We start from the raw sequence: 17,501 nt of genomic DNA on the forward strand, positions 1-17,501 counted from the left end.
CATTATTCTTCATCCTGAAGAGCTACAGAGGAGTTGTTTTACCACAGAAGTATGTGAACTGATGGAAACCAGAAGTTTTCCTGAGGTTTTCACAGGTCTTTGAAATATTCCACATGGAAAAATGTTTTTAAAAGTATGTTTCAGGTTCTGTTCAGAATACAAGGTGGGAGAGAACTCCCCTGTACATTTCATTGCAATGATACCTGTACAATAGCAGCACTGGATTATTAAGAAAAAAAAATCTTGTTATTTATGTAGTAATTGAATTTTGTTCTAATTCTGCCTTTCAGTGTGCCTGAAGAGTCCCAAGTGAGAGTCACATGCAAATAGACAAGGGCAGTAGAGTCCCTAGAGTGTGACACAGATAAAGCAACAAGGAATCTAAACAATCTCAGACATAGGTATGTAGGTTAAAAAAACAAACCATGGTTTATTTAAATGTGTTAAGTACTTGGGAGGGAAAAAGATTACATTGTACTATGGCAATACAGACAGCACATACCATAACAAGCTCATCCATCGTAATGAATTCAGGCTACTCTTTCCAGCCTCCTAATCCGCTCAGTCACACAGATCTTTGGGAGAGGCTCGCAGTCGATTTCTCTAGGGGACTCCACACTACAGATTAATTTCAGTCAGAATTTGCTGTCCTGTTTCTGTATGTCAGACTCAGGAGCAGAGCATCATCCTCCTACCTGGAGAGACAGGTGAAATATGGCAAAACTTCTCATGCACTAAGACCCTCTGTCATGGGTTAAGTAAAAGTAGCCTGATGGAACATCTGATCCTAGGACAAATTACCAGGCTGTCTGCTTTAACCTTATCCCAGACATGGCTCATCACTGGGATGAGAAGCCTAAAGCAGCAGAGACTGAGAAACATATTATGATAGTTATAAAGTGCCATTTCCAGACACAGCTTTTTATTTCAGGTTCTTCTCAATCCAGTCTTTGAAGGGAAGAGCTTTGGTGTAGCCACTGTAGAGATCTAGGCTGCAAGTTTTATCATAACCCCAGCTCACTAATCCCATCAGGTGCCACCTTAGCTCAGGAGATGCTTTTCCTGGCAAAGTTATGGCTGCAATCCCACCAGTCTCAGCAGGGCAGATATTAGAAAAGGCTGTGTGGTCTTGTTTGGCACAGAACATGCTGTCAGTGATGCTGACTTGTATCCCATTATCCTCATACTGTTGCTCACACAACAGTGAATCCACCATCCGAACAGCTCCCATGCGGATTGTGTCAGTCTTGTATCCGGGCTCTTTAATGTCAGCCAATACCTTCCAGCCAGTAACCATTATTTTTAAATCCTCTGTGGATGAAGTCAAGTCATGAGAAGATGACAAGCAAATGGGTTGAACACGACTGCTGATTCTGGCTTTGTCCAAGAGTTTTATGATAGCTATGTCAGAATCAAGTAATATAGGGTCATAATTGGGATGCACTATGATGGCAGAAATCTGGGGAGGAAACAGAGTAGGAAGAATTGTAGAGTTAACAGCACTGGCAAGTCAGCAGCACTCTTTTCATACTACTATAATACATGTTAGTTTATTTTGCATACTTCGTCTCTACCCTCCACTCCCAAACTGTTCTTTCACCATATGCTCACTCAAATGAGAAACATGCAAAAAAATCAAGCATCTTCTGACTTTTTTTTTGGCTTGTTTTTATTGCATGAAACTCTTCCTAATGAAAAACAGACAAGGATATTATCAGCAAAATGGGGAGTTAATGTGCAGTTCAAGTATTTCCACTGTTTACTGAAAAGATTTTACCTGCCATATCATTTTCAGCCTGTAGAATTTGAAGGGGGGGAGGGGCCTTTGAATTAAAATGTTATCTTTTTATTGAAATTCAGCGATCTTCCCACCAAAAAAGAATACTAGCAATACATTACATAATGTTGGGGCCAAACCTTTACTGCTAGTTACCTTGATGAAACACTACAAGAACAGATAGGATTCCTATAAGGAAATACTGTAAAAAATAATATATTTCCTTACAGGAAAAGTCTGAAAAAGCTGGAATTAGAGAAAGAAACTAAAAGGGGGGGGGAGGGAAGAATCAAATTAACTATGATTTCTTGGATAAAATCCATTAATTAACTTACATACCCCCCTACTCCAGAAAAAGAGACACACAGCCAAAATTGCTGTATTTCTCCTCATTTTGACTTCAACCTTTCTAGTTCTACTTGAAAAAAACAAACCACTCTGGTGAGCCTGAGGTGCTATTTTTGGAGCTGGAGTCGTATATAAACTTATTTTGAGTTTAGAGCTGTACAGCTTTGGGGCTGAGATGTGAAATACGCTCATGGCATCAAACCAGGATCTAGAGCACATAAATTATGCTAATCACTTTTGACAGTAGCTGGCATCTCTTCTACTTTTTTTCTGGCAATATCACTCAAGACATTATGGCCCATGGAACCTGAGCTATTTTCTCAGTGATCTTCTGTGTTAGGGGGTGAACATGAGAGTTGGGCAGTGTCAGGGGAACTGAATGAACTACAGCATGTGTATTCCTTGTGCCATGACAGTTCTGTCACAGTTGTGTCTCTAGATATGCATTTCAAAGAACAATGTGTAAAACAATATATTGCTCAAAGGATAACCTTTTTCTCCCCATACAAGATGGATGTGATCAGTATCTGTCTGTGCTCATCATTTTCCGCTCCCAGCAGACTTACTCACCCGCAGGTTCTGGATGGTCTTTTCATCCCTGTCATCGTCTCTGTAGAATTTCCCCAGAACCACCTTGAGCTCTGCTGTCTTGAGCACGATGGTCTTGCCCAGGTCAGTGACACAGTGAGCTGCCACCACCACAGTGCGCTCGTTCACCAGGGCCCCACTGCAGATAAGGATCCAGGCCCCTTTCCGGAGACTGTTCTCCTTCACCCCATTGGCCGTCCGATAGATTGCTGCTTGCCAGGGCCACCTGGTAGAGGTCACTGCCTTCTGAAGGGTGATGTTTTCTGCTTTTCCACAGACTGAGGAAACATGAACCAAGAATGAGGTAACGCCTTTTCCCCACCAAAGAATCTGAATATCACTCTTGATTCCTGCTTAGGATGTGCAAAAGAAACCAAACTGCAATGGTTAGCATGAGGGACAGCTTTCTAATTAACCTCTGTCTCCAACCTGCAAAATTATAATATAAGACTATTGTATATAGATTTTTAAAAAATCTTTCAATTTTTCCATTATTATCTGAATTCCTGGCTGAAGTAGGAATGTGGATTTAGCACTTGAGCAGGTGAATTTTCATGACAACCTTATCAAGCTGCACTATAATGAGATGACTGCATAAAGAAATGGGAAGAACACCCCTGATTCTTGCTTATAATAAAACACCATAAAGCCAGCAGTACACTAAAACCCACCCTCGGCAGTCACAGAGTAATTGTGAGGTCCTCTCCTAGAACTGACCTTAGCACAGATGAGTTCATGCCTATGAGAACATACTTATCTTGCAACAAGAACCTGGAAGCAAATGCATCTAAATCAACAGCCATCCTGGGTAAAAGAAGTTGTTCTGCCCTGTTCTAGGAGTATATTACCTGGGCTCAGACCTGGGGTAAAATCTCCTGTATTAGGAAAGGTTTACTTCAGTTGAAAGAGTTACATCATGTGGTCACATCTTTTAGTCTCCCTTAGGACTTTTTTTTTCCTGGGATGTAGTGTGTGCATGCTCACAGTGAAAAGGATTTAATGAAATACTTTTCAATATATGAGATGATCTGAAAGCAAACCCACAAACAAGAACTCTAAAAATTGCTTGATGTCAGGATCTACTTTTCACAGTTTGCCTGATGTCAGTAGTGGGTTATACCAAATCTTGTGATGTTCCTACCCTGACTTACTCTGTGCACTAGTTCTGGGTAAGATTTTATCTGGACTTACAGTTTGCAACATGATCCCTTCCTTAGCAGGGTATATTAAAGGAAGAGCCTCTTTAAAATGCAGACTCTCCATTCTATTGCTTAAACTTTGATGTTTTTGTCAGCTGTGTGCCAAAGCATAGAGATGAGAGAAAAATCACATTTGCAGTAAATAATACAGGAAAACATGAAGTGATAGTAGGAAAACATTTTTAAATCAGGAGAGAAACTCACTATACCTTTTGCTCAATGAAAGAGTAGAAAAATTGATGGCAAATTACAGTGCTGAAAGCTTGATCCCTTTACCATCACCTGCACAAGTTCTACTGGTGGATAAAAAGAGCCATATATCCTCCAAGCTTTATTGTTCCTATCTCCCAGCTGGAAGCATAGGCAGCCTACACCGCTGGGACTCCCTAATTACCTAAAATGAATACACATCCTGTTCCCCCATCCACCCAGAGATGTGTGCATTTTTTTTGCCTTGGAGACTCACTTGGAATACACACAGGGGCTCTCCCACTCCATTTTCCTGTCTTCAGACAAGTCCTCCTGCTGCTACCCAGGCGGCGGTAGAAAGGAGAAACGCACTCATACTGAAGCTGAGTGTGCAGATGCTGGTACCCTGGGGGCAGGTCTCCAAATGGCAGTGCTGGCTTCTTGGTTGGATAGATTTCAAGCTTTTGCTTGCTGAATGCAGATGAGTAAAGTTGATGCAAAGGTGTTTCCCTGTTTCAAGGCACAAAGAACACAAGGTAATAATAATAATAATAATAATAATAATAATAATAATAATAATAATAATAATAATAATAATAATAATATTATAAAAGCGATCTTTACCATAGCTTTATCACCAGCTGTTTTAGGTATCATTTAAAAGCATATGAAGTTTGCTTGTGAAAGAATAAGGCAAAAATATCATTCCAACATAGTTTAGCAATACTCCCATTTACATCCCAGCTATTTTATTTACATATATATACACACATATATAAATACACATATGTTTATAAATTTTCTATTTGTGTCTCTTTTTTTTTCATTTTACAGTTTCTGGATTGCAACCAGAGGCAACCATTGCCTCTGAATGTGGAACAGTTTTTGCCATTCACAAAAGGCGTGAGATACCATGTTTTTAAATAAAGAAATTACACTGGAAGTTGGCATTGCCGTAATTAATTCTCACTAGAGAGGAGTTAGGCACATCTTTTCTCTAGTGAACATTTTAATAGGCAGTATTAGGAATCAATTCAGATTAAATCATGTTGATAAAGTTGCTTGACTTAGCAATTAACAGAGATAATTGCCTCACCACAGAGATTTCATAATTGCAATAATCACTAAGCTTCCATTTAGAAATTGTACTGATTAGCTGAAACATGGCACATAATTAAAAAAATAAATTATGCACCAGCCTAGATATGGACCATAAGCTTGACTACAGTCATACTTAAATCTGCATCACTTAGAACGTGTCCCTTGTTCTAATGCTTAAAAGCACCTATCTACAGAAAAAACTATTTACATCTGAAAAATTCAGCAGGAAATTAATTTCACTTGAGATTTCTGGTACTGCCTGCATCCAGAAAAGCCATAAGAATCGTTTTTTGCATGGTAATTCCATTTTTGATCACAGAGAGACACAGACTGCCTCCGCCATATAGAATCTGTGAGGCAATACATAACAGCACTTAAGGAAAGTAAAGTTATTAAGAACAAGAGCAATGGCAAGTTTCTTGTATTTTGGAAGAAGGATGAGAGCTGCTGTGGTCATGTTTAGACTGCCAGGGTCCCATTCCCTACTCACATGTGACGTTGCAATATTGCATAATCCACACTTTGCCTCACTATTAATCTATTAAATGGAGATCCTACTTCAAGGGATAAAAACAGTCCACGAACATGAGATGCCATCATGATGCTATGGAGGTGGGGGCATGTATGCGCTCTCATACACCTGGTGTTAATATCTGAAACATTTAGCATAAAAAAACCTGTGTTCAAAAGTGAATTGGAAATCTAAGCAAGAAAAATCCCCTGATGGCTACTAAAGCCTCCTGATGGCTTCTCAGGGCCATCTCTACAATCATACATCACAAAGCTGGAGAGTGGCAGAGTGTTTGGGAACATGCTTGCCTTGTTCCTAAAGTCTTCTCTAGGCACCTGCTACTGGCCATTGCCAGAGATGGGATTTCGCTTGAGCTGCACCTTTATTCTGACCTGGTATGGCTGTTCTTAAGACCAAAGATGAGGACAGTTCTTGCCCTGCATCTAAAAATAAATGAATCGTATACTGCAAAAAAAAAACTGAAATGAGGAATGACTACTTGGACAAAAATGAACTTGAACATTGCAGCGTAACTGTTTCAGATTGGGCTTATTTCAAGAAATCAGCAGAAGGGTAAGCCCAGACAAGGTCCGATCTTTCATTCCTTCCTCCCCACCTCCTACTCTACTTCCTCCTCTCCCCCATGCCCACCCCAAACTCAACTTTATATCAATTGTGCTATATTGCTTTGGATGGTGAAACTTAATGGGAGCAGATTACATTGCTATACTCCCTTCTCTCCTTGTGCTCTCCCCACTCATTTCTTCACTAAGACGGCATGAGTTTGTATTTTAAGACACAGTAGCCCCAAGGAGCTGTTCTCAGACTGTTCTCATAGCCTGTCACAAGCTTGCAAGCCTAATTCCGGTATTGTCCAGTAGTTTGCACATCTCTAGCTGTGCATTTCTTCCTGGCTGCCTCCAGCAGCTTGCAAACCTGTGCTTAATCAGACCTCCCCTCCCAGCAGTTCTCATTGCTCAGTTATCAGTGGAGTTGTAGGAACGGTTGCTCAGGCAGACTAAACACACAGGGTGGAAAGGAGAGGAGGGGAAAAGCAATCACATTTTTTCTTTAAACTGTAGTTGAGATATTGCATTCTCACCTTGACTGAACCTGCATTGGAAGCACTTTCTGTCTCACCAGGTCAGAGATCTTTGGCTCTCTGCAGGCTAGAAAACATATAATGTTGCACAGTACTTTTCCACATTCACAGCTCAAGTGTTATGGTTCATACTCATTTCCACTCTTTCCTCTCACTAGCTATAGTGGACTGGATTAAGAAAAGAGGCAGTAAGTTACATGCATTAAAATAAAGATAGGCCCTAACACCTAAAGCCTTGGAAAAATACTTCCCCACACATCGCCAGATCTATTCCATTTACAACGGTGGAAGCAACTGAACGTCTTCTGCACTGGCGCTTTCAGCCATGGAGGAAGATTCGTCCATCAGTGTGTCTGAATGCCAGATTTACACCACCACAGCCGATGGTTTGGAATCTGAGCAAACTTTTGCAATAATGGAATTATATATAAAATACTTAATTTCCTTCTGTGTAGCCACACACAGCTAATCCCAGTGACTCGGCATACAGAGAAAGGCTGCAGGATGTTACAGACTTCTAAGAGTCTGTTTGCTTGTGCACCCATTGGAAGGAGCTGGAGGTTCTGATTCAAAGGAACACCTCAGTTACCTGAATATGCACAAAATAACAGAAGGGAGATCCAGGATTTCTAATGTACTTTAAGAGCAGGATAAAATATTCAGGTTTATCAGTTCAAGTAACTCTGCCAGGATCTCCTTCCTAGTGCGCACAGTGGAAGAAAAGGAATCTTGCAGGATGGATTTTATCTGTATGCCTGAGCACTTGTATTCTGTGGGATTTGACAATATCTAGCTCTTTGTGATTCCTGTATATATTAACCTTTATGTCACTATCAAAGTTAACATCAATAAAGACGCTTTCCACAAATTATTATCATCAATAAAGATGCTTTCCACAGATTATTATATGCTTCAGGGAGAGAGTATTTCCATCTAAAATAACAGAATAAAGCAAATTCTACAGGGGACAGACATATTTCCTTATATTATCATTACTTCAGTTAAAAAAAAAAAATCCATTAAAATATGTGTCAAACAATTGCTTTGGGAAAATGAATTTGGCAGTTCCCCAGCCCAAATTCATTCATCCATTCATGGTTTCAGACAAGCTTAGAGTAGCTCCAGGTCAACAGCATAATTCCCTTTTTAGCAAAGTATTTAAAGATGTGTTTCAGTGTTTTGATGAATACAGATAGTTTAAGCATGTCCTCAAGTGGTTTTCTGACCCAAACCTTCAAGGCTGCAATCTACAGGCTTGGCCTTTTACACTCATGACTGGTCCCATTGACTTAAAAGGATTGTGAGAGGAGAGCTTGGCCTTATGACAGCAACTCTGATGAGACAATTATTTCCTTCTATTTCAATTCCCTCCTGATATTCTTTGATTTTGATCTTACACAGGTTTGATCCTAGAATGAGGGTAATAAGGGTCTTAGGGAACATTCCTTTCCATGTTTAAAGATGGAAACATCATCTGGAATTGCTGGCATCTTCTCTGGCTGAGTTTAGCAGCCAGTAGAGCTGGCAAACTACCAATCTTAGTATCAGGTGTCAGTCAGACAGTTTATTCTCAGCAAAAATGATTGTTTGGTGAGTGTAAATTATATAAAACAAACTCCAGTAAAACCATAGCAGCTTTTGTGAGTTGTGGTAAGAAAGTTTGTAAACTACCTTTTATGCAGATTGGCTGCTTCCCTGACCATTCTCCATCGTCTTGGCAGGTCCTCTGTTCATTCCCACTAAGAACATACGAGTTGTTACAAAAGAAAGCAATGACTGTGCCAATTTTTGCATAGCGTCCATTCAAGAGGCCAGTGTCTTCTACTACTCTTCTGTAGCCATTGAGTGGGCCACCAGGATCTGAGCAGTTTTTTTCATCTAGAACTAATGATAGGGGAAAAAATAGTAACCATTTCATCAAGTTCACAGCATTATTTTCACCCATCATATCGTTTGTCATTTCATTCAGATGTTACTACACAATCTACACTATATTACAGATGCCTTTGGGATGTCTGTCTTTGGAAAGATCAAATCTTAAAGAAGAAATTATAATATACAGATGTCTGTTTATAACACACACTTTAGTCTTCACTGAAAGCATAAGATTCTCAAATTGTTAAAAAGACCTTAAAACGTATCTGACAATCCTGAAAAAGAACCTTGACTTTACATGATGTTAATGTCCCATTAACATTAACAGGGCTACTTCAAGAGCATAAAAGGATGCACTTAAACTATTTGCAGGAAACAGGCCCTTGGCATTCTTTTCCCTTTTCTGTACTTTCAGTACTTCACTGGACTTGGATAATAAAACTAGACTACTTAATTTTACTTTTATGTTTGGTTGCATTTTGGTTCTTAGCACTGAGAGAGATATCTCAGTAATCCAGGGAAATACGGGAACTGAAAGAGAACATATATATATATTTACTGATACTAAAAATTTAATATGGAAAGCTTACTCATGCTAGGTTCTGCCTATAAAACCTCTTTTACTTCCTCCTTCCCAATATTTTCCCCTTCTTTTTATGTGTTGTTGTGTTTTTTTCTCTCAATAAACTTAAATTTTTGGCCTAAATCTGGATGACAGTATTCCCTATGTGATGCTAATAAATGCTTTTCGCTATATTTTTCACTCCTCTGCTCTTTGTATTTAGCAGCTGAAAAGGTACTTTTTTTTTCCCTTTGGATTTCATCTCAGTTTTCTTGTCAGGCTGGCAGTAACATGCAATTCTGTTTAATTCCTCTGTCTGATGTCTCATTGCATGATAACCAGTGAACATCTAGTTTAGACAGCTAGTGTTACTGCTGCTCTGCTTATGGAGGGCTGAGAAGACTAAGACATATCAATTGACCAGAAATGACCTGTTCATGTTATTGCTTCAGACTCAGCTACCTGCTGAGCCTCACTTCACAAAAGCACCAATATATAACAAAGCACTTAAACATTTATTTAAATCCCTGTGGAATCAGCACAGTAACAGTGCATAGGTATGGCCCTGTCCTGTTCCCATATCTTCATGTCACCAGACAGCCCAGCTCAGCAAAGCATGTAAGCATGTAGCTAACCATAACAGTACAAGTTCAATGAAGAGCATATGCTTTTAACATTGAGTATATAATTCAAGCTAAGCATTTATTTCAGTGCTTTCTTTAACAACATTGGATTTTAGCATATGCTGAAGGTTATATATGTACTTAAATGCTTTTCCACGAGTCATATTCAGTAAACAAAGAGGACGTCTGAACTTCCTCTCAACCAGGAGAAAGGGAGAAACAGAGCCCTGTCTCCTTTTAATTTGGCTCCATTGTTCTTTGTACTTCACAGGCTCTCTCACTTGTGAACCATAGATGACTGATAACTTGATAGCAGCTAAAGACTACAAGGAATCACCCACAGTATAATGCTTTATTTGCAAGTTGCTTTCTGCACTGGTATCTAACCTAGTGGCATCATCTGATGAGTAGAGTGCTTGTTTCCAAATGTACCTAAGCTTGACCAAATAAGTCAATGAAGGTCTTCTCTTATTTCATCCTATGCCTATCAGTAACTTGAACAATAATTCTCTTCTTCCCTAAGCTCAGGGTTATGACTTTTTTGATGGATGAAAACCAAAGAGAAAACATCTGTGAAGGAGAGACCTAAATTATACCACCTAGCACTTCAGTAACAGCCAAGTCTAGAGACAGATCTTTCAATAGATCTTTAGCCAGGGACATCATGCAGCAGGGACTTTACCACAATCCTGATATTACACTTACTGCAACTGGAGACGTTCTCTCTAGATAGAAGAATGCCTATTGCTTGCTCTTTCAGATGAACTTATATACAGCTTTTTCACAACACTCCCCCCAAAATTTACATTGTTTGGACAACACACTTGTAAAAGCACTTTTCCAATTGATACAAATTATTCTGGAATATGGAAATAAAATTGTGCAATACAAAACAACTAAAGAAAAATTAAAAGTCTCTTTGGATGAGAAGAAGGGGCTTGGAATTTCCCAGCTGAATCAATATGAATGGCAGGCATGCCAACTTGCACAGCCAGAATGAATGGAAGTTTCTCTTTTATCAATTTTTCTCTAGGATGGGAATTCTGTTGAAATAAGTCTCGTCTTCATGCAGTAAGCCCCTAATCACCTCCACAGAGTGCACCAGACTTCTGCAGAGAAGGTATCAGAGGTACATAGTAATGTAAGTAGCTATCCATTGTTGCACAATGTCCCTCACTTGGTTTTGGTCCTAGGCATTTTCAGTCTGTGTGTAAGAAGGATGTATGCCTAAAGTCTTGGAGGAAATTATTTTTCAGTCATTTGATGTTTCAGTCAGACCTTTATATAGGCAAGTCTTGCAGGCTTGGGCTCCAGCAGAGTAAAATAAGAATCTCTACTGCTTCTTAAAGACAGGAAAACAGAACATCATGTTAAGCCACGGATCTACCAAATTTCAAGTGAGATTTGGATAGTCTAGTTTCATGTGAATACATTGGCTGAAACATTTGATAAGAATCAAAACTTAAAGTGACCTTACCACATTCAGGATGATGTGTTGACCAAATCCCATCAAGCTGACAGTAGGCAACACGGCTGCCTTTTAAGCTGTAACCTGCGTTGCACTTGAAGTAAACCTGGGCCCCGTATTTAAAGTCATCTCCTTCCACAATACCATGAGCGGGAGCACCTGGAGTCCTACACATCACCACTGACAGTTCAGATATTTCAAAAAAATCCACTTTATTACAAAAACAGGACTGTGTTAGGATGATTCTTTATTTTAGAACATTGAAAAACCAATTAAAATGGGCACAGGAGTCAAAATTACAAGACAGGTATATGCCAATCTTTAGAAAGTTGTTTAGACATCAGTTCTACACACACTTACATATATGCCACTTTTCAAAACGTATCTAGATCCATTCAGTTCAATGGGATGACTCAGAAGTGTGAAGTGATCATGTGCATAAGTGTTTGTATCATTAGGGCTCATTTGCTCAAAATATTAGTACTTGAAGCACTTTCCATCTTAACAGGGTTTTGAATGAACTACCATGCTTGGTCAAGAAAAAATTTAGATCCTTAAAAGCCTTATATTGAAATTCTTTTAAATTCCTCTTTCCATTTTTATGTAGTTTTTCAGATAACCTCACTGAAATATTAAAGCATCATTATTTGTGTAGATCAAACATTATCATAATGACATTAAAAAGGAACCTTGATATTTACCAAACTGTGATATTTACCCTTTCCACAGGGTTTGCTCTGTAGGGGAAAATACTTACAGACAATGGTCTATTTAACTACTGCAAGTAGTAAATATTAGATTAAACATCGTAAGCAAGATTTCTCTGAGAGCATCAAACCAGCCATACTAAATTGGAACAAAGGTCCGTCCAGCACAGAAACCTATCTTCAATGGTGGTAAACAGTAGATTTGATGGGAAGAATATAAAAACATAGCAACCATACAGAATACTTTCCTGGCATATTCTGGCAGTGTTCAGCAATCTGGGGCTCAAGGACTACCTGAACTACAATGGTATTTTTGGTATAACATAGCCTGGTGATTTTTTTTAACATTAATTTGTCTGAGAATTTCCTAAACTCAACTACATCCTTGGTGTCCACAATATCCTGTGGCAATGAGTTCTACATACTAAATGTTTTGTGAAAAATACACTGCCTTCTTTGGTTTGGTTTCTAGCCACCTGAAAATTTCAGTTGCTGCCCTGCTTTCTCCATTACGAGAGACAGAGAACATCCATGCCCCATTCACCTTCTCCAAGTCACTTTATAAGACCAATTTTCTGTATGTAGAAATTATATATATGTATTTCTGTATGTAGAAATTACGACAATGTAGGAAACACAAGTTTTAGTATCTACACAGTTATCCATTTCTCTGTGTGTCTCTGGCTTTGCCTGGCCATTCATTGTGGAAAACTGCACAGGAAAGGATTCAGTGCAAGATTTAGATATGTGTATGGGTTTTTTACCTGGGAGCTGTGGTACTCCGCTGAAGATAGATGAATGCTAAAGAGATCATCCCTACTTTATGCTTTTAGAATTTGACTTTTTCTGTTTTGCCTCGTAGCTAGTTGCTTACTAACCTACAGCCAAATTTTGATCCTTACACTTCCAGAGGAAAAACTTTTCTAAGGCCTCAGCCCTGTAATCCTTACACAGAACACACATGAATGCATCTATTTATATGGATTGTGGACCATCCAATTATTCACATAAGGAAGAGATTCTTGAGTAACAGTCCTAAAGCAGCAGCATTTGCAAGAACAAGGCTCCACAGAAATTCCCCTCATTTTATGGATTACTACAAACATCAAACAATGAGTCAGCAGAATCATTTGTGCACTAGTAAGCACAAGTCTTAGAAAGAAAAACCGTCTAACATTTAAGCATTTGAGAAAGGCCCAGACTCACTGCTCCAAATCACAACACATCCAGTTACGGGAGCTCAACATTTCCTCTTGGCTGCAAGTGTTCTACATCAGTGTCATCTTTAGTGAGAGAATAATGATAAAAATTCAACAAAACTCATTCCTAGCCCTTGACGTTTCTCATGTGAAATATAGGCACACATACATATACGTGCATATATAGGTGCATATGTGTATACACAAGCACATACATAAAGGAAAGGGAAATAATGGGAGCACAGATTTTCTAGGTGTTTTAAATTCTCAGAACACTTGTCTTCCCAGTCATGATCTGTGTATTCCCAGTCACTCCCTCCATATCTTTCTCTGAACAGCAATTCATTTCACTATATTTATATTTCTCTCTTTCAATGTAAAGTCACACTCAGCTTGTCAAATGCGAAAATAAGGTGATTAGAAACATCTGTGCACCACTCAGAGTTCTCCTTTTTATCACAAATACAGGTTTTCTGTTTTGCTTGTGGTCCAGTTCAGCTCTGCAGAACAAATGTTTTGATGCTTTTGTGTTCTAGGTCCATCCTGGAAAAAATGTCACCAAGCTACACTTACTTTTTTTTCCACAAACTATAAGTATTTGTTCTTGTTCAGTCTCCTCAGTGATTAAGATATTTAGTTTTGATTTGCTCTGGTTGCCAGACTTTCTTTAGATTCTCTGTGCCAGTGTGACCCAGCTGGAACAACTCTGGTTTTATTTATGATGTAAATTCAGTGCTTCGTGCACAGATTCATTTAGTACTGGAACTGTGACCTGGAGTAGAGGATATGGAGGCAGAAGGTCATGAGATCTAATCATAGCTATAAAACTGTAGCCATGGGTAAGTTGCTTCCTCTGCTGTATCTAACAAATGAGAGCACCCCTTTCCTCACAGGGATATTATAAGCATTAGCTCATACCCACTTGTGTCACAGAGTCACTGTGGGGTTTCTCTAATGGCAAAACAGCTAAGTATTATTAATAGACGTGTCCCTTTTGTTACCCATGCCTTTTTCTACTGGTTGTCTGTTCTCTTGTACCACAGGATCTTTCCTCATGGTCTGTCCTATCCTTTAAACTTCGCCACTGGAGGCACAGCTGCTCATTTTTTCTTTGGATCATTTTATAAGTTCATTCTTTCTCTTTACAAATTAAATGTGTTTTGGAATCCTGAGATGTTCCGTGCATCTCAGTACCACACCTGAGCTTTCTGTTTTCAGCTATATTATCTAGCCTGAAAGTCACATACAGTTACTTTAGTACCTGCCTCTAGTGCTTTGGTTTCAGCTCTATAGCTTTTTTCCCTCTTCAGTTTGACTTGCCTTTTATCCCTTTCACCTAATATGTTTCAGGCAGCTCTTCTGCACCTTTTCCCTTTACTTGTGAACACTTCAGACAATAGAGTTTTGAACAGTTGTTGTGAAGGAAATCCTAGCCCCTGTGTGCTTCATCCAATTCTCTCTTATCTTTTTGTGGATAGCTTCCCATCAAGAGTGTGAATTTGACTGGCTCTTACATCTTTCAGAATGTGCAGTATACTCCATTGAATTTTAGGACAGCCTCCTTTGTTTGAGATATTTTATTGAAGTCTTTCAACATTGTCTCCTGGTGTAAGACTATATCCAACTCTCCAACAGATGTTTCTCAGAAGTCAAAAAGAAAGGAAAAGAACATTTTGGAAATGTCATTCATACCTAGCTCTGCCCTTACACACACTAGCCATAAAATCCAACCACCTGAGCTGACCCAATTCTCTTCAGTTTCTAAGCTCTCTAAGATATTTATTTGATATGATTTCAGATTCCCTTGCCTAGCCAGGATGGGCCTGATCCTGCTATCTACTGAGTATTTCTGAACATCAGTCCTCCTTCTCTGCGTGGTCCAGCTTTCACAGTCATGCGGGCTGGATCCCACTCACAGCCCTCACCTACCCACAGCCATCCCCATCCCACCTTGTATCCACCCCCAGCTATACCTGTGCCTGGTCTACCCTGACCGCTACAGCAGAGACGGGGCTGTGAGCCGTTTGGACAGCACTTCCTTGGGAAGCAGGTGGTGGGCTGCCCAGGAGCACTCCATGGGCTTGAACCATTCCTAGGCCACTAGTTAGACTGCTCTGCTCCATATAAAATAAATGATTCCTACTGCCCTGTGAGTCTGGCTTCCTACCTGTAAGGTGTCTTAGATGTGTCATTTCTGCTGTGTTTGGCTATAGCATTACTTGTCCATAGCAAAATGAGAGAGGAAGGAGTAGGAAAATCTGTCTTGATAACCCATGGGAGGACTTTCTCACTGACACAGCAGTGGTTAAAGAAGAACTGGCATCCATAGGTCTTATCCTACTTAAAGGCCTTATCAACATTTCCCTAGTGTTAGTGCAGTGCCCTCTGAATAGCAGTCACTGCCCAGCTTTTCACAAGATTAATACCTTACCTTTTCTCTCAGTGCACTTTGCAAAGCAGACAGAGGAAGAAGCAAAAGACAAGGTAGAGAGCTTCAGACAGAATTATCTATGAAATGTACCATGAAGTCAGAAATACTCACCCCAAACTGTAAGGTTTGAGACAACCCTGCCAAAATGGAACTAAGTGTGTCAGGATTTCAGGTTGCAGTGCTCGGTCTCTGCACCTTTCTCTCCGCAAACAGAAGACCAAAGCCACCAGAAACCCACAAAATGGACTAGGTGGCTGCAAAATTCTACTATGATATGGTAATGGACAGCCAAATATGAAAGACATTCATTCAACGTCTGCTAAAAAAAGCCTGAACAACCCAGAGACTCCATGAGGGTCAGGCTGATCCCATTCTTCATGTCATAGTGTCATCACACCTATAAAGATTCTGGTGAATTTATATCTAGAAAACAATAGGAAAACTGGAGAGATTTCAGGGAAAGGTGAAACTAATGTTAGGGAAATATAATCTTGAGAGTGACTAAGAGCTAAGAATGACCACCCTGGTCATGCAAAAGCTAAAAACTACAATAATCTAAAAGCTAAAACCAGAAATGGTACAGTAAAATGTTTAAAGGAAGACAAAGAGGTATATTCAGGCAGGATAAAATTAAGAACAGAAGAATTCTTACTCAAGAAAAACTCTATAAAAGTCTCCTTGACAAATGTTTGAAAGGCATGGTATGATGTAAGTGGAAATGATATGAGTCTCATCATTTGAAAATTGAAACTCCAGCAAAAAAAAAAACTGGAACAGACTTTGGAGAGAACAGGGCGGCACTAGCAAGCCCATTCTGAGCTGAGAGATTTTTTTGGTTTTAATTTTTCCATATTTTGCTACACAATGTTGTTCCTGGGAAGTTCCACAATTAATCTATACAGGCATATAGGTAACCCTTGTCACTTTAGGGTCTTGAGGCGAGTTTTGGCCTGATACAGCTCTGTACAGTTCATAAGAGAGCATAGTAGGAAGGGATAAAACAAGGTGGCTACAGGCACTTCTGGCAGAAATGCTCAATTGTGACAGCCCAGTTGTTAGAGAGAGAATAAAAACCAGAGCTGCCTCAAGTGTCTATATAACAAACTCACAGATTCCTGATAAAACTTATTACCCTTCTTGCCTCTTACTTTGGTGTCTTGGAAAAAAGAAAACAATATTTCTGTCCTATATGAAACATTAAAATGGCTCCACGTTTTACAGACAACTTTCTGCAATCTGAAAAAAACTAGACTAGAGGAACAGTAAGTTCCTGAATTTTTAAGTAAAATGTTCCATTATTAATAATAACAGTGAAAATTCCTCTCCCTTTTAAATTATATGTAAGAGACATTCCTTAGATCTGAATTATCTGCCATTTAGAAATAGTTTTCATGCTCATTTTATCACCAGTGAGATAAATTAGATGATCTCTTGAGCTACACTTTTCTCTCTTCAATGTCTTTCTAATCCTGCCTGATGGAATTATCATTTGCTTTTGTCCCAGGGTCCCTTCATTAAATGAACACCATTTTTTTCTGCTGCCTTCCTCTCACCCACTTCCTCGTTAAATAATATATATCTGTTCACACATATCATACATTATCTCTAAATTCTGCACAACCTTTCAATAATATATTGCATGCCTGAAATAAATCTAATTGCTCATTGCTGGTGCTAATAAAAGGTTTACATTTCCATTTTTGTCTCCCCTGAAATATTAGGTGCAAGAGCTTGTAGTTGTATGGAATTTTGTTCTTAATTCGCTTACAGAATTTTTTAATACTGTTACTGCTAAAGAAATTTATCTTGTTGCATATTCCC

General features: G+C 39.1%; 1 protein-coding gene across 2 annotated transcripts in view; it reads right to left on the reverse strand.

Annotated features, from left to right (window-relative positions):
- Positions 1-413: 413 nt before the first annotated feature.
- The window catches only part of PAMR1 (peptidase domain containing associated with muscle regeneration 1), a 59,164-nt gene continuing 42,076 nt past the window's right edge, over positions 414-17,501 (reverse strand). The window contains exons 7-12 of one of the 2 annotated variants that reach the window (XM_076343397.1): positions 11,353-11,523; positions 8,487-8,699; positions 6,816-6,882; positions 4,379-4,611; positions 2,696-2,991; positions 414-1,459 (exon numbers count right to left, since the gene is read on the reverse strand). In XM_076343397.1, the coding sequence (XP_076199512.1) occupies positions 923-1,459; positions 2,696-2,991; positions 4,379-4,611; positions 6,816-6,882; positions 8,487-8,699; positions 11,353-11,523 (1,517 nt within the window). In that variant the 3' untranslated portion in view covers positions 414-922. The remainder of the gene's footprint in view (positions 1,460-2,695; positions 2,992-4,378; positions 4,612-6,815; positions 6,883-8,486; positions 8,700-11,352; positions 11,524-17,501) is intronic. The other variant, XM_076343395.1, reaches the window with a different exon arrangement.

Source organism: Aptenodytes patagonicus, chromosome 7, assembly GCF_965638725.1.
Source record: "Aptenodytes patagonicus chromosome 7, bAptPat1.pri.cur, whole genome shotgun sequence".
Taxonomy (NCBI): Eukaryota; Metazoa; Chordata; class Aves; order Sphenisciformes; family Spheniscidae; genus Aptenodytes; species Aptenodytes patagonicus.